Source organism: Papaver somniferum, chromosome 6 (assembly GCF_003573695.1).
Source record: "Papaver somniferum cultivar HN1 chromosome 6, ASM357369v1, whole genome shotgun sequence".
Classification (NCBI taxonomy): Eukaryota; Viridiplantae; Streptophyta; class Magnoliopsida; order Ranunculales; family Papaveraceae; genus Papaver; species Papaver somniferum.
Genome location: NC_039363.1, coordinates 32325701 through 32349362, shown reverse-complemented (window position 1 = coordinate 32349362; position 23662 = coordinate 32325701). Strand labels below are relative to the sequence as shown.

At 34.9% G+C, this 23662-nt stretch overlaps 1 protein-coding gene across 1 annotated transcript in view; it reads right to left on the bottom strand.

Moving 5' to 3' along the window:
* LOC113290711 (uncharacterized mitochondrial protein AtMg00810-like) overlaps positions 1–10941 on the bottom strand; it is a 30727-nt gene extending 19786 nt beyond the window's left edge. Inside the window, exon 1 of the mRNA XM_026540295.1 lies at positions 10510–10941. Coding sequence (XP_026396080.1) covers positions 10510–10941 — 432 coding nt within the window. The remainder of the gene's footprint in view (positions 1–10509) is intronic.
* Between the last annotated feature and the right edge of the window lie 12721 nt (positions 10942–23662).

Here is a 23662-nt window from a genome sequence, read left to right as displayed (position 1 = left end):
TGGTTTGTTCGAATATTTGTGGACCATGAGTACTGACATTTCTAGAAGCATAATTGCTTGAATGTGATTTTACCTCAAGAGGCTTAGACATTTGAATATCAGTTGCACCCTTCAGAATTAAATTCACGGTGTCTTGAAGACGGTCAAACTGATAGCTTTCCAACCTCAGTTTACACTTTCTTTAAACATGTCCTTTAGTGTTGCAATAGAAGCACACTTTCTAAGTTTCAGTGAAATCAGAACAAGTATTTTTAATAACTCCGTTTTGTAAAGAACTTTTCCTCCTTGGAGACACAGTTTCATCTTGGTCGGAGAATTTCAACTGATCATCTCCTAACAAAGCAATAATACTTTATTTTTTAGTTTCTGACTGCGATTTTGTTAGTATATCATGAACAGAATTTGCTCTTACTTTTTCTAACCCATCGCCTTGTTCAGAAGATGTTTTCACGGTAGTTTTTTCACAATCGCGACATAGAGCAGTGTTCTTACTCGTTGGTTGAATGATCCCCAAGGCATCATCTACATGAGACATCCTTGTTTTGGAACCAATGAGAGTATTGACTTCGCGTCTCAGCCGAATGACCTATGAAGTCTGAAATTCTATTCGTTTGAAAATTTCAGAGCTTTCCATAGCTGCTTCGCGTTCTACTTCTGAGTCAGACTCATCTGTAAAATAATAGTAATGACACTTAACAATATCCAACTGTTCTACGGAACTACAATGTTCGTCTCCAAGAGAGTTTGACAAATCAGATTCTTCTACAAGATCCATAAAAATAGTGTCTTTTAAATCGGTGCAGCGTTTATCAGAGATTCTACTTATGCCCATATAGTCATACTGCTTCAAACACATACTTATTAGATCTTAACGTGTTTGCCTGCTCTGATACCAGTTGAAAACACTGGGGGTACCAAAATACACCACCAACGTTTTCATAGGAAATCTGTATGGACAAACTCAACACAACTCCGAGAGTAAAAACTAAATCAAGGAAAGTGTCTAGAGTCATGTCACTCTCTCTCTCTCTTGTTATTAGAACGTTTACAGAATTGAATCCGTAAACCTAATTACAAAGACAGTTCTTGTATGGTACCAAAGACCAATGTCCAAGGATCAATCAAGTCGTATCCAACAAACTAGTAGAAAAACCCTTGGACCTAGTCCAGATTGAAAACCAAATTGTTTTAATCCGCTACAGACACTAGCCTACTACCAATTAACTTCGGTCTGTAAAGTCGTTGAGCGCGAACTCAGTCTCCCACTGATTCAGATACAGTCACGCTCCTTACGCCTCTTGAATCCCATTAGGACTCCGTGCAATTGATTCCCTTATACGACATCATATACACTAAGAGTTACTTCAACTAAATTGAAGACTTTAAACCAAAACTTCCTCCCACAGATTAAGCTTATATAATTGATTTTCTGATTCCGATCGAAACATATGATCAAATAAAACGTAGGATCAAGGTGATGGAAATCGATGAAAATTTGACAGAAGTCTAGCTATCCTCAAAATCTGGACTTATGCAACCCGAAGTGCAGCCTAGATTATTATTCACCTCACAAGTATAAAACTTACGGGATCACAAAGTTGAGACGAAGAGAATTTTGTAATTTGTATCTATCTTGTTCCAATGATAAATCAACAATCGAACAAGATCAGGATACTCAAGTTATCAAGATAAAAGATAACTGGACCTGGCTTCATGAATCCCAATGAAGTTATTGATAGTCGCTAAACCCTAAAAAGGTTTCTGGAGAGGACGACTCTAGATAAAACTAGGACACACCCAAAAGTAGTGTCAGGATTCAAAGATCCCAGTTTCCAAGAGTTCCTCTTATATAGACACTCAAAGCATAGGTTACTTTAGGTTAAAGCTAAGATAGCTTTGTAACCAAGCAAACAATATTCACCGTTAGATGAAAACGTTGAATCTCATTCACATAAACAAGATATACACTCTGGTTAGGTAAATTGTAACTGAACCGTGTACAAAGACTATGTTCTACATGGTTAGCCGAAACTAGCCGGTTTGAACTTAAAAGCTTAATATTCATTTTCATGAACACAAAGACATTGATCTTGAGTCACAATCATGTGATCAAATAATTCTAGTGTTTATTAGAGAATTGATCAAATGCAAATTATCTCATTGAAATTATTTAAGCGCAATTGAATCATAATCGACATAGTTGGTAAATGCACCAAGTACAATACATGAGTCATTCGTGAATCGACTGAGTCAGGGTACGCGGACCGGTTTGCAAACTTATGAGCAAAACCGAGTTCCGGAGTTGACAGAACTTTTTAAGTTTACGTACTGGTTTGCAAACTTAGGTGCAAAACCGAGTTCCAGAGTTAACAGGACTTTTTCAATTTGCGAACTGGTTTGGAAACCTTAAGACTTTACCGGTTCCGGAGTTCATAGAACCTTTTCAGTTTGCGTAGCGGTTTGGGTACTAAAATGGTTCGGGAACATAGAGTTGTATTGGTTCGCATACCTGGTTGGAAACTTAAACCCGGTTCACTTGCCACAGTTCCAAAATGGTTTACATACAAATATGCATACCTATCCGGACAACGAAACAAACAAATTTTCCCATGATGTACATACGAATATGCGTATCACACAAATATATAAGTTGATATATAGCTACTCCACTACGTGTACGAGTACATGTAATACGGCTTCAAACGTATAACAGTTATCTCAGTTTGTAAGACTGATAACACTGTCTTATATTCCGAATATAGTAGTTCTATATTTTTTTCTAAATCACTTCTGAAAAGACGAGGGTAACCAAACATACCTCGATCTAAATATTTTCCACATATAAGTCCTTTTCCGAAAGTTATTATCTATGGACTAAGTCGATACAATACAACTAATCGGTTCACACTTCGTGTGATTGTCTATGGATACGTGATCGAGACAATACAACAACGAAGTATGTTTACTTGATAATAGGTTCGGACTTAAACAAACTCTAGGGATTGTATATCAAGTAAAATAGGAATTAACGTTTGTGCGATTTACCTTAAATTGTAAAAAAACACAATTATAATTGCGGAAAATAAAAGTAAATGATACATCAAGATTTTATTAACGAGAAAACCGCAAATGCAGAAAAACCTCGGGACCTAGTCAGAATTGAATACTCTCAGAATTAAGCCGCTATACAAAATCAAACCAACTTCGTATAGTTGAGACCAAGCAACTAAACCTATTGTTCACCTAGTTCCCTCAGTATCCATGCGCCTCCAACTTGTTAATAAGTCACGCACTTGGAACAATTCCTTTGGTTCATATTCTAAACAGTAAAGGAACAACAAATCTGCTCGGTAACAACTCTTTTCAAACAACGTGATATGATTTTGACAAAGGCTCTTCCGTTTAACCAATAAACTCATTTGTTGGGTCCTTAGATCAATCTATCAACAACTACCGATACTATGCAATCAATACTATTAATCACACAGAAGTGTATTGATGTCTATCTACTCAACTAATCAATCCAATCTATCACAAAGATAAACCGATTATAGTTGGATCCTTTTCCAGCCGAAACAAGTATTGTTCACACCAAATATTATGAACCCATAAAGTCTTCTTGTCTTCAAAGTTTCTTTTATCTTTAATCAGCACCTGCACACAATCAACTTGAATATCTTGTGATCAATCACACACAGAAAGGAGTCTGTTAACGTTGGATTATCATAAGACGTCTTTAGATCTACAAACAGTCTAAATATCCCCATCAAAACTTCGATCTAGTTTGAGTGAATCTTATATCATGAGAGAAGATTCTCAAGCATAAACAAACAAGGTGCAATCAAATTTCAACAACCGTTAGTCAATCAAATCAATCGAAAACTAATAATAAACTGCAATTATCTAGTTTCCCACCAACGGTGCTAATAGAGCTTCTCAATCCCAAAGAAGTCTTTAAACTGAGCGGTCGTAAGAGATTTCTCCTTATTAGGGTACTTTCCTCTCCGATAGGCGGCTCCACCAGTAACAACGCAACTGAGGTAGTTTTGCTGGCTCTGAGGATTAGTTTGCTAGAAATGCAAACTTCAATATTTATAGACAAGGAAGTTTGGACACCAAGGAATTTCCAAAACCGAATATTCTCAAAGATATGCAATAAACACAAAATCGGTTTTCATAACTCCTGGAAATGCACTGTCCAAATATTGACCGAAATCCCAATAGAAAAATCTATAATCAGTAAATGCACATTACTAATTTTAATTGCTGGAAATTAAATAGCATATAAAAACTAAGAAACCTTAATTAAAAGATTCTCAATTTATTTCGATCCTCGGATTCTCCTTTAACTATTATGGAATATCTTTGAACAATTAATGATAAGAGTTACTGCACATTTTCAAAGTATGTCGACATCTTTATTTTGCAAGTCCTTTTTCATACTTACAATCTTGGAAACGATTTGCCACACTTCCAAACAAGTTTAGAATTGGTTCATCTGAATTCCAAGAACTATGTGATTGATTATCCTATCAAATCACCAATTATGGGTTTCACGGTTCTACCAAAACAAGTTCGGTTCTACCTCCATGTGAGTATTGTGCATAGTCACGCTAGTTACCAAATTCGGTTGCTAGGTACTAGGATCGGTTCCCCACAACTTATGGTAATTACCTGTATTCGGTTGCACATTTCCATAGGATAGGTTCCCCCAAAACTACAAACTTGTTGCACATGTTCATAGGATCGATTCCCCCATCTACTAAAAACGTGTTGTACCTCTTACAAGGATCGATTCCCTCTTGTCAATTTGTTGCACCTCTTAATAGGATCGGTTCCCCAATGACTATATAAAAGTTTCTATTTACAAGGCATCAATCATACCATCTTGAGTGATTACTTAAGATCGGTTTCACTAATAAAAGTCATACTAATACATAAGTCAGGCCTTGTGAATAGTTTTACCAAGATACATGAACAAGTTTAAGAGCGGTTATACTAAACACTCATATTGGTAATTCAAAAGATATTTGCAATGAATAACAATACCAATAAGCCTAGTGATTTCCCTTTCGATTCACAAAACGAGTTTATGAACTTACTTCCTTTAAAGGAATGTAAAACATTGTTTCCTATGACGAAATCTTCAGTCATACCCATACATAATCACAATAGCATTCATATGATCATGTCAATGTCTTATATACAAAGTTTAATGGTTAAGCAATAAACCTCGTTTTGTTTTCCTTAATACTATATCTAACTAGAGTATCATACACAGCTTCGCAGTTATGTTTTCAATATGCACGACTTGAAAGATACATCGGATCGTAAAAACCAACTTTCCGAAGATCTCTTCCTTCTCTTCGGGATCGAACATCAATTGCAACGATTCGATAGATGGCTCATTGGGATAGATGTAAATTAACAACGCCCCCTAGAAACGAATATGAGGTTTTCTCCTCGTACGGCTTTAGGGAATGAAACAGTTCAAGCCAAATATTGCTAACCTCGAGTGGAAGGATGATGTTGTCGTTGTAGCTCCATACTTCTTCACATTCTTCAAGTCTTCATGTAATACTTGCAAGTCTCATATCCTAACACTTTCAAGCTAACCTCTACGAATGACTCTAGTATATAATCAAGCGACTCTTTAAATAAGTTTTGATTCACTCATATTAGGTAGTTTTATTCATAATAGACTTTATAATTATTGAAAGAAATCAAAAACTGAAGTGTATTTTTCTGGATTTACTCCTTCATCTCAGCACTGGTGAAGGATAGGTTATTACTGTCGCACTTCCACTTGTGAAATTCTTCGAGTAGATAACCTTATTTCTTGACCAGATGAAAAGACGGGGGTACCCAAATATACCTCAAGCTAAAACTTTTCCTACCTATAAGTCCATTCTCCGAAAGTGATTTTCTATGGACTGAGTCGAGACAAGAAAACTAATCGGTTCACACTTCATGTGATCGTCTACGGATACGAGATCCAGACAATACAACAACGAAGTATGTTTACTTGATAAGAGTTTCGGACTTAAGCAAACACAATAGGATTACTATCAAGTAAATATGAATTAACGTTTGTGTATTTTACTTCTAATTATAATAAACATAATTATAATTGTGGAAATAGAAAAGTAAAAGATACAATAAGATTTTGTTAATGAGGAAACCTCAAATGCAGAAAAACCCTGGGACCTTGTCCAGAATTGAATACTCTCAGGATTAAGCTGCTATACAAAATCAAACCAACTTCATATAGTTGAGACCAAGCAACTAAACCTATAGTTCACCTAGTTCCGTCTATATTCCCACGCCTCCAACTTATGAATAAGTCACGTACTTGGAACAATTTCTTTGGTTCGTATTCCAAACACTAAAGGAACAACAACAAATCTATTTGGTAGCAACTCTTTTCAACCAAGTGATGTGAGTTCGACAAAGGCTCTTCTGTTTATCTGAATAAACTCCTTCGTCAGGTTCTTAGATCTATCTTATGATCAACTACCAAAGGTAATTGTTAAGATTTTATAATCAATACTTTTAATCACAAAGAATTGTATTGATTCCGATCTACACAACTAATCAATCTAATCTACCACAAGGATAAACCAATTATAGTTGGATCCTCTATACCGAAACAAGTATTGTGCACACCAAAGATTATGAACCCCAAATCAGAAATGTTCAATATCTTCTTTATCTTCAAATATTCTTAGATCTTCAATAAACGCCTGCACACAACAACTTGAATTTCTTGTGATCAATCACGCACAGAACAGAGTCTGTTAACAATGAATTATCACAAGACGTATTTAGATCTACAAACAGTCTAAAGATCCCTTTCGAAACTTCGATCTAGTTTGAGTGAATCTTATATTAGAAGAGAAGATTATAAAGCATAAAAAAACTAGGTCCAATCAAAGTTCAACCACCGTTAGTCAATCAAATCAATCGAAAACAAAAGATAAACCACAATTATCTAGTTTCCCACCAATGGTACTAATAGAGCTTCTCAATCCCAAAGAAGACTTTAAACTTAGGTTACTCTCCTCTCCGAATAGGCGGCTTCACCAGTAACAACACAACCGAGGAAGTATGCTGTCACGAAGGATTAGTTTGCTAGAAATGAAAACTTCAATTATTTATAGACAAGGAAGTTTGGACACCAAGGAATTTCCAAAACCGAAAATATTCTCAAGATATGCAATATATTCCAAATTCGGTTTCCATAATTCTTGGAAATGCTCTGTCCAAAATAATGACCGAAAATCTCTTTGGAAAATCTTCAACAAGTAAATGCGCATTAGTAATTCTCATTTTCCTAAAATAAAATTAAAAACCTTAAATAAAATATTCTCAACTTATTTATGTTTCGATCCTGGGATTTTCTTCCTTTAGCTATTAAGCAATAACTTTGAACAATTAAAGATTAGCGTTACTGCACATGTTCAAAGTATGTCAACATCCTTACTTTGTAAGTCCTCTTTCATACTTACAACCTTGAAACCGATTTGCCACACTTCTAAACAAGTTTAGAATTGGTTCATCTAACTTTCAAGAACTATGTGATTGATCAAGAACACTCAATCACAAATCATGGGTTTCACGGTTCTACGAAAACAAGTTTCGGTTCTACCTCCATCTGAGTAATGTGCAGAGTCACACTATCTTTCCAAAAATTCGGTTGACTAGGTACTAGGATCGGTTCCCAACATATATGGTATCTAACTTGAATGTGTTTCACATGTCCATAGGATCGGTTCCCCTTTGCCTAAAAACGTGATTTACATGTCCATAGGATCGGTTCCCCTTTATGCTAAAACATGTTGCACCTCATACATGGATCAATTCCCCTTTGTGATAGGTTGCACCTCTTACTAGGATCGGTTCCCCTTTACCCAGAGTCGGTCTTACCAGTAACACAAAATCGATCATACCATCTCAGGTGATTACTTAAGATCGGTTTCTGTAACAAAAGTCATACCAATACAAAAGTAAGGCCTTTGTGAATAGTTTTACCAAAAACACAAACAAGTCATGAGCGGTTATACTAATCACACATATTGGTTGTTCACAAGATATACAATGAATAACAATACCAATAACGCCTGGCGTTTTCCTTTTCGATTCACAAAACAAGTTCATGAATTTACTTCCTTAAAACACATGTAAAACATTGTTTCCTAGTATGAAATCCTCTCCTTATACCCATACATAATCACAATAGCATTTAAACGATTATGTCGATGTCTTATCTACAAAGTTTAATGGTTAAACAATAAACCTCGTATTGTATTCCTTAATACTATGTCTAACTAGAGTGTTCATGCTTCGCAGTTTTGTTTTCAATATACATGACTTGAAAGATACGTTAGGGAATGAAACACTTCAAGTCAAATATCACTAACCTCAAGTGGAAGGATGATGCTTTCGTTGTAGCTTCTTACTTCTTCACTTCTTCAAGTCTTCGCAATACTTGTAATGTCTCATATCCTACTACTTTCAAGCTAACCTATACGGAGTTGACTCTAGTACATAATCAAGCGACTTTTTAAATGAGTTTTGATTCACTAAAATATGACAAATCAAACTTGACATACCAACGCTTGGTGGGTTCAACCGATCTATGCTCTAACAATCTCCACCTTTGTCAATTTTAGTGACAAAACTCTTACATCATTATGGATAAACAAATTACAAGAATTTATTACACATACGCTTGATTCCCGAATTCAACAACACAATAACCTGTATACATTCAATCCTTAAATGTCGTTGTTGACATTATGATAACAAAGAATATTACTCCCCCTAAAGGTAAGATAGGTAGATTTTATCAATTTGCACGCATTTGTTATTCCCTTAGTAATGATATGTTACTCCCCCTTAGTCTATGCTTTCACTCTTTCGTTAGATAAACTTTTAAGCACCAATGTCCTTTTTCTTAGTGATACCAATCAATATAAATCAATGCCAGCATCACTTGTTTACTCCATATATTTCTCCCCCTTTTTGTCACAAAATGACAAAGAAAAAAATAAAAATAAAGGACAAACCGAAAGGGATCTTACAAATCTCAAAATAGACTTGCAACCTATAAAGTTAAGCACGAGGATTCCACACACCATTTTTGATAACCAATATCAAAACCGAAACTACAAAGTAATTTTGTTTTGATATGTTACCAAGGAAACAATTGCCCGAAGAAATTTTCCTTAATAATTTAGCAAACCAAAAATCAACAAAGCACCTTAGTCCCTTTGCTAAACCGATTGTACAAATACAATCGCTTTATTCGATAAGACCAAAATAAAGATAACTCTATTTTTCTCATTAGGTTCTAATTATCCATATAACTTAGACCTTTAACTTTTAAACAAGACAAGTACTAGGTTAGTTAACTAGCATTTCTTGTTAAGGCATTCGATTAGACTTGAATAATCGAAACCTCCACTTTGATAAGTCTAACTAAGATCAGAATTAACTTAGTTTCTCTTATCCGGAATTGAATTGGACTAAACAATTCATCCCGTAAACCTTTTATTTCGTTAAGCCATAAATAATTCATACAAACCAAAATAAATCAACTTGCATAATTATTCACCTCAACCGGAAGCAATTGAAACAACATAGATATTAAAGCACCGCGAATGCATCGAGATTTTGTAATCCTAAACAATTGATACCAAACAATAAAGCAAGATAACAATAGTTTTTCTTAACCGGAACCAATTGAATCACACACACATCCATACACACATAATAGAATAAAACATCAATTGTACCGAAATTTTGTTAAGCAAAAGCAACAAATATATGAAATAAAATAAGGCTTTTCTTAAACAGGAAAACAATTAACTAACAAGATTGTTACCTCAAATTTCGCATCCTCTTCTCCAATATGTTTGCATCTTCTTCCAGGGAGAATTGATATCGAAATATCATTATGTTGTCATCCTTATGCAAAACAAAATAATAACAACCAACCAACCTTTACCAGAGAAAGGTTAAAAACCGGTTTTTAACTATTGCAAGCAAAAGTTGAAAAACCGGACGCACAAGGTACTAATATACCTTGACTATCCCTATGGATTTCCTTAGATTTTTGAAAGTTGCTCTATCTAAGGGTTTGGTGAGAATATCAGTCAGCTGACGCTCGGATGGAACATACTCTAATTTGATAACATCATTCTCATATAACTCTCTAATAAATTAATATTTGATATCTATGTGTTTAGTACGAGAGTGTTCAACTGGGTTTCCAGTCAATCGAATAGCGCTTGAGTTGTCACACATTATGCTCATAGTTGAAATATTTATTCCATATTCAAGGAGCATTTGTTTCATCCACAATAGTTGGGTACAACATGTACCAGCAACAATATATTCTGCTTCTCAGGTTGACAAGGACTGTGAATTCTGTTTCTTGCTATGCCAAGCTACAAGATTTTCACCAACATAGAAACAACCACCAGAGGTGCTTTTACGATCTTCTACACATCCTTTCCAATCATTGTCTGAATAGGCAACAAGACTGTTGTTTGTATCCATAGAGTATGATAGACCATAATCTATTGTACCATTAACGTATCTAATGATTCGTTTTACAGCTTTGAGATGTGATTCTCTAGGATCTGCTTGAAATCTAGCAAAACATCCCACACTAAACGCAATGTATGGTCTTGTTGCAGTTAGATATAGCAAGCTCCCTATCATAGATCTGTATAGTTTCTGATCAACTGATTTTTCACCTGGATTCGATTGAAGTTTGCCAGTAGTTGGCATCGGAGTTGTCATGGGTGTTGCACCTTTTAGTTCGAATTTTTCAACTGAATTCCTTGCATATTTTTCTTGAGAAAGTAGAATACTATCTTGTTGTAGTTGTATTTGCAACCCAAGAAAATATGATAATTCTCCAACATTACTCATTTCAAATTCTCCACTCATAAGATTCAGGAATTCATCTGTTAGAGATTTTGAGGTGGATCCATAGATGATGTCATCCACATATATTTGCGCTACAAGAACGTTTTTTCCACTCCACTTGGTGAAAAGTGTCTTATCAGCACCACCTCTAGAGAATCCTTTTTGAAGTAAGAAGGATGTCAGTTTACCATACCAAGCTCTTGGAGCTTGTTTTAGACCATACAAGGCCTTTTTAAGTTTAAATACATAATCTGGGAATAATGGATCTTCAAATCCTTTAGGTTGAGCAACAAATACTTCTTCTTTTAAATCCCCATTCAGAAATGCAGATTTAATATCCATTTGAAAGAGTTTTATCTTAAGATAACAAGCATAGGCAAGTAACAATCTTATTGATTCTAAACGAGCAACAAGAGCAAAAGTTTCATCAAAATCAATACCTTCAATTTGAGAATATCCTTGAGAAACGAGCCTAGCTTTATTTCTGACAATTATCCCGAATTCGTCTGATTTGTTCTTGTAGATCCACTTTGTACCAACGATGTTTACTCCTGGTGGCTTAGGAACAAGTTCCACAATTCTTGTCTTTCAAACTGATTGAGTTCCTCGTGCATTGATTTTACCCAACCAGGTTCAGTGAGTGCTTCCTCAATGTTTTTCGGCTCTATTGAAGAAAGAAAAGATGAATAGTGACATACATTCTGTAGCTTTATTCGAGTCATAACTCTAGCATTAGCATCTCCAATGATGTCTTCAGACGAGTGTCTTTGATGTACCCATTTAACAGGTTTTAGGACAATATTTTCGGTATCATTGGGTTGTTCAACAATACTTTCATTATCATCTGTGTCACTAATTAAAGGAACAACTGATGGTTCGACTTGAGTCTGTTTTTCCTTAATAACAGTTTCAGAGGGAGGAAGCTCTGCTGCAGTGTGATTATCTTGGCAAAAAACGCTAATGTCATCAATAACCACATCAATTGATTCCATCATGACTCTGGTTCTGAGATTGTATACCCAGAAGGCACGACTTTCAGAAGCATAGCCAAGAAAAATTCCTTCATCACTTTTCGAATCAAATTTTCCTCTATGTTTTCTGTCTTTGAGAATATAACATTTGCTTCAGAAAATCCTTAGATAGCTTAGATTGGGTTTTCTTCCATACCATAATTCATATGGGGTAATTAGAGTTTTAGATCTCAAATAGACTCTGTTTATAAGATAACAAGCTGTAAATACAGCTTCCCCCCAGAAGGTTAATGGTAGGTTTTTATTATGAAGCATTACTCTTGCCATTTCTTGAATATTTCTATTCTTTCTCTCAACTACACCATTTGCCTGAGGTATAATAGGAGCAAAGAATTGATGACTAATTCCAAGACTATTACAGTATTCATATACTTTCGTATCCTTGAATTCTGTACCACGATCGCTTCTTATTTTCTTAAGCTTGCGACCTTGTTCATTTTGAATTCTATTCACAATAATTTTGAACTCCTCAAGAGTGTCATTTTTGTGCTTCAGAAAAGCAACCCATGTGAACCGTGTATAGATTATCTACCATAACTAAAGCATACTTATTTGCTCCAACAGATGCTTGTTGGATTGGACCAAATAGATCCATATGAATAAGATCGAGATGAGCACGAGTGGCTATGTCTCGAGAAAGTTGTGTGGAATTTTTCCTTTCTTACCCTTTTGGCATGTACCACAAACACCTTCTACTTTAGTGTTAATTTTTGGAACGCCTTTGACAAGTTCACGGTTAATGAACTTTCTTAGCATTCGGTAGTTGATATGACCAAAGCGTTCATGTTAAAAATGAGTTGACTCAACCTTAGTCAAGTTACAGTATAAATTGGATTGTATAGCAAGGAGATAACAATTATTCATACTTCTAAGTCCTCGAAAAATTACTTTTCCGGACTTATCTTCAATATCACAACCTCTCATATTGAAGATAACTTTGTGACCTTTATCACAAATTTGATTGACAGACAGAAGATTAGCTTTCATTCCTTTAACATAAATAACATCATGGATTTCGGGAATACCTGGAAGTTTGATAGTACCCTTTTTGCTAATAAGACAACTGCTTCCATCTCCAAAGGTCACAGATCCTCCTTTATAGTCTTCTGTTTTTGTGAACCAAGAAAGATCACCTGTCATATGTCTACTACATCCACTATTTAGAAACCGTTGGAATGATGAGGTTGTTTTGAGTGCAAAAGCTCCAAGACATTGTTTACTAGATTTAGGATGGTTTGTTAAGTTCTTAAAAAGTTCCTTAACACGGTTAATCAGACATTTTGTAAAACAAATCTTCTGAATTAAACAATTACATCCCTTTTGAAAGTGGTTCCTGGTATGACTCTTATTAGACTGTTTAAGATGTCTGAATGAAAGAATTGAGCATCCTTGAGAATCTCTTAATTTAGACTCTTCAGTGTTTTTCACCAGTTTTCTATCAATCATGATATTACTGATCTCATCAGTATATGACTGGTTTTGTTCAATCCTTTTATTTAACATTTTAACAAGAGTAGAGGGATATTCTTCAGAGTCTTCTTTCAGACCATCTAAAGTCTTTAAAACGTTAATCGAATGGTTCATCTAATTCAATTTCTTATAGGTTGGATCGCACCGAACACAGATTGTTAGATATTTTCGTGTTTGCCTGATCTGATACCAATTGAAAAGACGACGGTACCCAGATATACCTCAAGCTAAAACTTTTCCTACCGATAAGTCCTTTCTCTGAAAGTGATTGTTTATGGACTGGGTCGAGACAATACAACTAATCGTTTCACACTTCGTGTGATCGTCTACGGATACGAGATCCATACAATACAACAACGAAGTATGTTTACTTGATAGAGGTTCAGACTTAACCAAACACAATAGGATTACTATCAAGTAAATAGGAACTAACGTTTGTGTATTTTACTTCTAATTATAATAAAAACAATTATAATTGCGGGAATAGAAAAGTAAAAGACACAACAAGATTTTGTTAACGAGGAAACCGCAAATGCAGAAAAACCTCGGGACCTTGTCCAGAATTGAATACTCTCAGGATTGAGCCGCTATACAAAATCAAACCAACTTCGTATAGTTGAAACCAAGCAACTAAACATATAGTTTACCTAGTTCCGTCTATATTCCCAGCCCCCAACTTATGAATAAGTCACGTACTTGGAACAATTCCTTAGGTTCGTATTCCAAACAGTAAAGAAACAACAAATCTGTTTGGTAGCAATTCTTTTCAAACAAGTGATATGAGTTCGACAAAGGGTCTTCTGTTTATCTCAATAAACTCCTTCGTCGGGTTCTTAGATCTATCTTATGATCAACTACCAAAGGTAATTGTTAAGATTTTGTAATCAATACTTTTAATCACAAAGAATTGTATTGATGCCGATATACACAACTAATCCATCTTATCTACCACAAGGATAAACCGATTATAGTTGGATCCTCTATACCGAAAAAATTATTGTGCACACCAAAGATTATGAACCCCAAATCAGAAATCTTCAATATCTTCTTTGTCTTCAAATCTTCTTAGATCTTCAATAAATACCTGCACAAAACAACTTGAATCTCTTGTGATAAATCACGCACAGAATGGAGTCTATTAATAATGGATTATCACAAGACGTCTTTAGGTCAACAAACAGTCTAAAGATCCTCGTCGAAACTTCGATCTAGTTTGAGTGAATCTTATATCATAAGAGAAGATTCTCAAACAGAAACAAACTAGGTGCAATCAAAGTTCAACCACCATTAGTCAATCAAATCAATCGAAAACAAAAGATAAACCGCAATTATTTAGTTTCCCACCAGCAGTACTAATAGAGCTTCTCAATCCCAAAGAAGACTTTAAAATGAGCGACCGTAAGAGATTTCGCCTAATTAAGTTACTCTCCTCCCCGAATAGGCGGCTTCACCAGTAACAACACAACTGAGGAAGTTTGTTGTCACGAAGGATTAGTTTGCTAGAAATGCAAACTTCAAGTATTTATAGACAAGGAAATTTGGACACCAAGGAATTTCCAAAACCGAAAATATTCTCAAGATATGCAATATATTCCAAATTCGGTTTCCATAATTCCTGGAAATGCTCTGTCCAAAATAATGACTGAAAATATCTTTGGAAAATCTTCAACTAGTAAATGCACATTACTAATCTCATTTTCCTAAAATTAAATTAAAAACCTTAAATAAAAGATTTTTAACTTATTTATGTTTCGATCCTGGGATTTTCTTCCTTTAGATATTAAGGAATAACTTTGAACAATTAAAGATTAGCGTTATTGCACATGCTCAAAGTATGTCGACATCCTTACTTTGTAAGTCCTCTTTCATACGTACAACATGGAAACCGATTTGCCACACTTCTAAACAAGTAATGGTACATCTGACTTTCAAGAACTATGTGATTGATCAAGAACACTCAATCACAAATCATGGGTTTCACGGTTCCACCAAAACAAGTTTAGGTTCTACCTCCATGTGAGTATTGTGCATAGTCGCACTAGCTTTCCAAAAATTCAGTTGACTATGTACTAGGATCGGTTCCCCGCATATATATGGTATCTAACTTATATTTGTTGCACATGTCCATAGGATCAGTTCCCCTTTACCTAAAAACGTGTTGCACATGTCCATAGGATCGGTTCCCCTTTCTGCTAAAACATGATGCACCTCATACAAGGATCGATTCCCCTTTGTGATAGATTGCACCTCTTTTACCCAGAGTCGGTCTTACCAGTAACAAAAAATCGATCATATCATCTCAGGTGATTACTTAAGATTGGTTTCACTAATAAAAGTCATACCAATACAAAAGTCAGGCATTTGTGAATAGCTTTTCCAAGAACACAAATAAGTCATGAGGGGTTATACTAATCACACATATTGGTCGTTTACAAGATATGCAATGAATAACAATACCGATAACGCCTGGCGATTTCCTTTTAGATTCACAAAACAAGTTCATGAATTTACTTCCTTAAAACACATGTAAAACATTGTTTCCTAGGATGAAATCCTCACCTCATACCCATACATAATCACAATAGCATTTAACCGATTATTTCGATGTCTTATCTACAAAGTTTAATAGTTAAGCAATAAACCTCGTATTGTATTCCTTAATACTATGTCTAACTAGAGTGTTCCGCTTCAAAATTTTTTTTCAGTATGCACGACTTGAAAGATACGTTAGGGAATGAAACAGTTCAAGTCAAATATCACTAACCTCAAGTGGAAGGATGATGTTGTCGTTGTAGCTTCTTACTTCTTCACTTCTTCAAGTCTTCGAAATACTTGTAATGTCTCATATCCTACTACTTTCAAGCTAACTTATACGAAGTTGACTCTAGCACATAATCAAGCGACTCTTTAAATGAGTTTTGATTCACTAAAATATGAAAACCAAACTTGACATACCAACGCTTGGTGGGTTCAACCGAGCTATGCTCTAACACCATAATTTCTTGCCTTTGGGATATTTTCGAGAAGGATTCTGTAAGAACATGTAATTCGGTCTTGTATTGAACACAGAAGTGTGTCAATGCTTCAATATAATGATCTTTCTTCAGCATATTCTCTCTTTCCTTCTTTCTAAGCCAATCTCTCTTTTTGATCTTACTCCTTGATTTCTCGTCCAGAGATGATGCAGATTTATTCTTCAAGAGATATTTCTGATCTAGCATCTTATCAAGAGAAGAAATTGGATCCAGACCCATAGTTCGGACAAGGAATGACCAAAGAATAGAAGGATCTTTTTATACTTTTTTTTGAAAATATAATATTACCATAAATACGAATATCTTAAATATTTTCAATTACTAGATTTTATTCCCGTAATTTACACAAAAGTGCCTTGAACTTTCTTCTTCCTCACACAAAAATTGGCACGCAGTAAGGAAGATGTTCTAATACCGTTTAAGTGGTATTAGTGTGAGATTTTCTCTCACTACGGAATCCAGAACAGCAAGAGTGTCCTTGATCTAGTGTCATATGGAATAATCTCTTTTCGTTATCACTGGTTAACGAAGCATCTTGAGATTGAATGAGGTTGCATATGCAACTTTTAGCAATTCTGTTCTTGAGACAGTTTTTGCATTTTGTCTTATTTTTACCTTTACCATTAGATGATTTACAAACATCGGAAGACATGTCCATTTTTAAAATGAGTAAATCACTGATGGAGGAGGAAGAAATAAGATTAACAACTAATGCAATATTAGTTGTTTCCTCTTCTTCAGAATCATATGAATCAAAGGTCTCATCAAGAGTTACAGCCAGTTCCTTGCCTCCAGTGTATTTCTTAAGATTGGGACAGTCTTTAGCAATATGAACAAACCCTTTACACGTAAAGCATTGTGGATGATATTCATGGTCATCTTCCTGATCTTTCTTGACTGGAACACGATCATGTGGACGAGACGATCGATGAGTAACTTTAATGAATCTCTTACTCCTTTTCTTTAAGAGATCTCGAAACTGTCTAGTGATCAATGATAATGATTGTTCAATTTCATCATCAGACAATTCTACAATCTGTACATTTGAATCATCCAAATGTCTATTTTTCTCCATTAGAGCTTTCAGAATATTTGCAGCTTTAAAAGCAATTCCCTTAGTTTGAATAGACTATGATTCATGATCAAAGATCTTTAACTTTCCAACGAGTGTGCTTCGTGAGAGTGTTGAAAGATCATTTGCTTCTATGATTGCATGTTTCTTATAATTGTATCTTGATGGCAACGATCTGAGAATTTTGCATACTATAACTTTTTCAGAGATAGTCTTTCCAAGAGAGAAAGAATCATTAATTATCTCAGAGAGTTTGAGGTAAAACTTTTCAAAAGTGTCGTCATCCATTCGAAGGTTTTCCCAGTCGGATAATAGAGTTTTAAGTCTAACTTATTTCTCTGAAGTGTTTCCTTCGAATACGATCTGAAGATTATCCCAAGCTTCTTTCGAAGTTAGGCATGTTGATACATGATGTTGCAGATCACGACTTACAGCATGTACAATAACATTCAAACCATTTGAATTATGCTGACCAAAAGCCTTTTCTTCAGTTGAGTAATCTACTAAGCGTTTAAACTCAGTTTCCGAATTTGCTACTTTCGGGCGATCATAACCATCGACGATTAATAGCCATGTATTAAAGTCTCGTGATTGAAGAAAATATCTCATAACATATTTCCACCATAGATAGTTTGATCCGTCAAATCTTGGCGGTACGTTAATCAAAGTTGATTCATGAGAACTCGAATTCATTTCTAATAGGTTGGATCGCACCAAACACAGATTGTTAGATATTTTTGTGTTTGCCTGCTCTGATACCAGTTGAAAAGACGAGGGTACCCAAACATGCCTCAATCTAAATATTTTCCACCTATAAGTTCTTTTCCGAAAGTGATTGTCTATGGACTAAGTCGAGACAATACAACTAATCGGTTCACACTTCGTGTGATTGTCTATGGATACGAGATCGAGACAATACAACAAAGAAGTATGTTTACTTGATAATAGGTTCGGACTTAGCCAAACTATATGGATTATCTATCAAGTAAAATAGGAATTAACGTTTGTGCGAATTACATTAAATTATAATAAACACAATTATAATTGCGGAAAATAAAAGTAAATGACACAGCAAGATTTTGTTAACGAGAAAACCTCAAATGCAGAAAAACCCCGGGACCTAGTCCATAATTTAATACTCTCAGAATTAAGCCGCTATACAAAATCAAACCAACTTCGTATAGTTGAGACCAAGCAACTAAACCTATAGTTCACCTAGTTCCCTCAGTATCCCTGCGCCTCCAACTTATTAATAAGTCACGCACTTGGAACAATTCCTATGGTCCGTATTCCAAACAGTAAAGGAACAACAAATATGTTCGGTAACAACTCTTTTAAAACAACGTGATATGAGTTTGACAAAAGCTCTTTCGTTTAACCAATAAACTCCTTTGTCGGGTCCTTAGATAAATCTCTCAACAACTACCGAAGTAAATGTTAGACTATGCAATCAATACTATTAATCACAAAGAAGTGTATTGATGGATCTACTCAACTAATCAATCCAATCTATCACAAATATAAAACGATTATAGTTGGATCCCTTTCCAGCCGAAACAAGTATTCTGCACACCAAAGATTATGAACCCAGAAAGTCTTCTTGTCTTCAAATCTTCTTTAATCTTCAGTCAGCACCTGCACACAATCAAATTGAATCTCTTGTGATCAATCACAAACAGAATGAAGTCTGTTAACTTTGAATCACAAGACGTCTTTAGATCTACAAACAGTCTAAAGATCCCCGTCGAAACTTCGATCTAGTTTGAGTGAATCTTATATCATAAGAGAAGATTCTCAAGCATAAACAAACTAGGTGCAATCAAAGTTCAACAACCGTTAGTCAATAAAATCAATCGAAAACTAATAATAAACTGCAATTATCTAGTTTCCCAAAGAATTCTTTAAACTGAACGGACATAAGATATTTCTCCTATTTAGGGTACTTTCCTCTCTGATAGGCGACTCCACCAGTAACAACACAATTGAGGTAGTTTTGCTGGCTCTGAGGATTAATTTGCTAGAAATGCAAACTTCAATATTTATAGACAAGGAAGTTTGGACACCAAGGAATTTCAAAAACCGAATATTTCAAGGATATGCAATAAACACAAAATCGGTTTTCATAACTCCAGGAAATGCACTGTCCAATATTGACCAAAATCCCAATAGAAAAATCTATAATCAGTAAATGCACATTACTAATTATTATTTTCTAAGAATATGCATTTAATTGCTGGAAATTAAATAGCATATAAAAACTAAGAAACCTTAATTAAAAGATTCTCAATTTATTTCGATCTTGGGATTCTCCTTTAGCTATTAAGGAATATCTTTGAACAATTAATGATACGAATTACTGCACATGTTCAAAGTATGTTGACATCTTTACTTTGCAAGTAATTTTTCATACTTACAATCTTGGAAACGATTTTCCACACTTCCAAACAAGCTTAGAATTGGTTCGTCTGAATTCCAAGAACTATGTGATTGATTATCCTATCAAATCACCAATTATGGGTTTCACGGTTCTACCAAAACAAGTTCGGTTCTACCTCCATGTGAGTACTGTACATAGTCATGCTAGTTACCAAAATTCGGTTGACTAGGTACTAGGATCGGTTACCCCACAACTTATGGTAACTACCTTGCACATGTACATAGGATCGGTTCCCCCAAAACTACAAACTTGTTGCACATGTTCATAGGATCGGTTCCCCCATCTACTAAAAACGTGTTGTACCTCTTACAAGGAGCAATTCCCTCTTGTAAATATTTTGCACCTCTTACTAGGATCGGCTCCCCAATGACTAGATAAAAGTTGCTATTTACAAAGCATCGATCATACCATCTTGAGTGATTACTTAAGATCGGTTTCACTAATAAAAGTCATACCAATACATAAGTCAGGCCTTGTGAATAGTTTTACCAAGATACATAAATAAGTTTATGAGCGGTTATACTAAATACACATATTAATAATTCAAAATAGATCTGCAATGAATAACAATACCAATAAGCCTAGCGATTTCCCTTCGATTCACAAAACGATTTTATGAACTTACTTCCTTTAAAAGAATGTAAAACATTGTTTCCTAGGATGAAATCTTCACTCATACCTATACATAATCATAATATTATTCATATGATCATGTCGATATCTTATATAAAAAGTTTAATGGTTAAGCAATAAACCTCATATTGTATTCCTTAATACTATGTCTAACTAGAGTATCATACACAGCTTTGCAGTTATGTTTTCAATATGCACGACTTGAAAGATATGTTAGGGAATGAAACAGTTCAAGTCAAATATTACTAACCTCGAGAGGAAGGATGATGTTGTCGTTGTAGCTCCATACTTCTTCACATTCTTCAAGTCTTCATGTAATACTTGTAAGTCTAATATCCTAACACTTTCAAGCTAACCTGTATGAAGTTGACTCTAGTATATAATCAAGCGACTCTTTAAATGAGTTTTGATTCACTAAAATATGACAACCAAACTTGACATGCCAACGCTTGGTGGGTTCAACCAAGCTATGCTCTAACAACTTCGAAACATTCCTGAATAACATCAATGACACATATCATTGTTCCACCTATTTTCGAATGATAAACTTGAATCATGATTTGGTTCCGAACAATCAATTATTCTTTACCGAAATTGATCAAGTATGAACAAATGTTTATTAATTAAGCTTAGTCATTATATTTCGTGAAATTCGTAAACTAAATAATTAGTTCTCTACTCGAAATTCTTGTTTATGCAAGCTAGTCTAATTAGTTATGCGACAAACATGTCAAGGATAGAAAAGTGAATATAACTTGAGAAATAAGTGGTTCAGTCTTCACTTACCTTTTGTTGATGAAGTTCACCAAAAGCTTCGGTTGATCTTCGCCTTCAAATGGTAGAACGCAAATGATGACTGGTTCGTTTCTCAACTACCTCTATCCTAGACCTAGATTTAACTAATTGTAGACTAGAAATTAAAATACAGTTTTGACAACTAAAATTGACAACAAGCTTGAGATAACAACACTTGTGAGTTCGACCGAGAAATGCTCTAAATATCTCCGCCTTTCTCAATTTTAGTGACAAAACTATTAATACATATGGATAACAAAAATAAAGCTTCGGAAAACTCCTCGATCCATCATGTCTTGATTTCCTTGGTTTGTTCAACTCTCCTTGAACTCTTCGTTATTTCAAGTCGCAATGACTCTGAACGTGTTCAACTCAGCATCGTTGTTGTTGAAGATCCGTAGCTAAATTAATATTGTGGGTGTTCAACTGCATATTTTCCATGGTTTTTATGTACTTGCATTTCATTGTGATTGCAGATGAAGGAGACATACTCAAAAAAAAGTATACGATTGATTTATCAACACCTTAAAAACTAGGTGGTGACAGTATAAATATAGTTTGTGAAGTTGCATCTTCTTCGTAAGAAAATACTAATGAGCAATAAGACAGTGGTATAGGACATCAGGTGTCACAACCATCGCCTCCTAAGACCAATGGTAACAATCCAAATCTGTTAACCGGGATGACTTGTATATATGGTTGCTTGTATGTGTATAAAACTTGTTATTTCGACATGATTCATATATGTAATCAAAGGGATGAATTAAGAAATCTTCAAGCTATCCCGGTATGCCGTGTTGTTGTTGTCACCTCTTGTGCACAATTCCTTTGCCGAGATTGATATTATCAGAATGAGATTAATGATGTCACCCCGAAAGTGGTAAGCTTTTATACGAACAAGCTTCCACGTAACCTTAAATAGTAGCTTGAATATGGATTTTATCTTATTTTTTTAGTTAACTTAGCCGGGAGAAGCTAATATTCTAAAGTTAAAAACGACAGTTTCTCATTAGTTATAATAATCTTTTATTTAGTAATGAAAAGGCGTGGGTCTAAGAACCACACCCAATATTTCGCTTAGCAATCTGTATGGACTAACTCCAATATACTTTCAAGAGAATCAACTAGACAGTCAGACTCAATCTTAAGAAAAGTATATCAAAGAGTTATATCTCAATTTCTCAATTCAATCCGCAATCAAAAAAATAGGAATTTGCGAGCCCGGTTGAATATAAGAAATAACTTGGACGGTATCAAAAACCAATATCCAAGTGTCAATCAATTTAATCAACAACCAAAGATTGGATTCACAATTGATTGAATTTACGCATAACCTGTGATATTTCAATTATATAAATAAATATAATGCGGAAAAAAAATAACACAAACACCGGAAAATTTGTTAACGAGGAAACCGCAAATGCAGAAAAACCCGGGACCTAGTCCATATTTGAACACCACACTGTATTAAGACGCTACAGACACTAGACTACCCCAAGTTAACTTAGGACTGGAATGTAGTTGAGCCCTAACCAATCTCACACTGATCAAGGTACAGTTGTGCTCCTTACGTCTCTGAATCCCAGCAGGACTCTACGCACTTGATTCCCTTAGATGATCTCACCCACAACTAAGAGTTGCTACGACCCAAAGTCGAAGACTTGATAAACCAATCTGTCTCACACAGAAAAGTCTATTGAATAGATAAATCTGTCTCCCACAGATAAACCTATGAGTTTTGTTCCGTCTTTTGATAAATCAAGGTGAACAGGAACCAATTGATATACCAGACTTATATTCCCGAAGAACAACCTAGAAATATCAATCACCTCACATAATATTAACCGTATGGTAGCGAAACAAGATATTATGGAATCACAAACGATGAGACGAAGATGTTTGTGACTACTTTTTATCTTTCCTATCGGAGATTAAATCTCGAGCAAATCTTAGAGAAGATATTACTCAATCACGATAGAAAACAGCAAGATCAAAACACGCAACTACAGAGAAAATAGTTGGGTCTGGCTTCAATCCTAATGAAGTCTTCAAGTCATTAACCTACAGGGTTTCGTGAAAAACCTAAGGTTAAAGGAGAATCAACTCTAGTCGCAACTAGAATCACACATGAGGTGTAGGGATTAGGTTTCCCAGTTGCTAGAGTTCTCCTTTATATAATCTTCAAATCAGGATTTGCAATCAATGCTACCTTGGAAACAAAGCATTATTGTTAGATAAAAACCTGATTAGA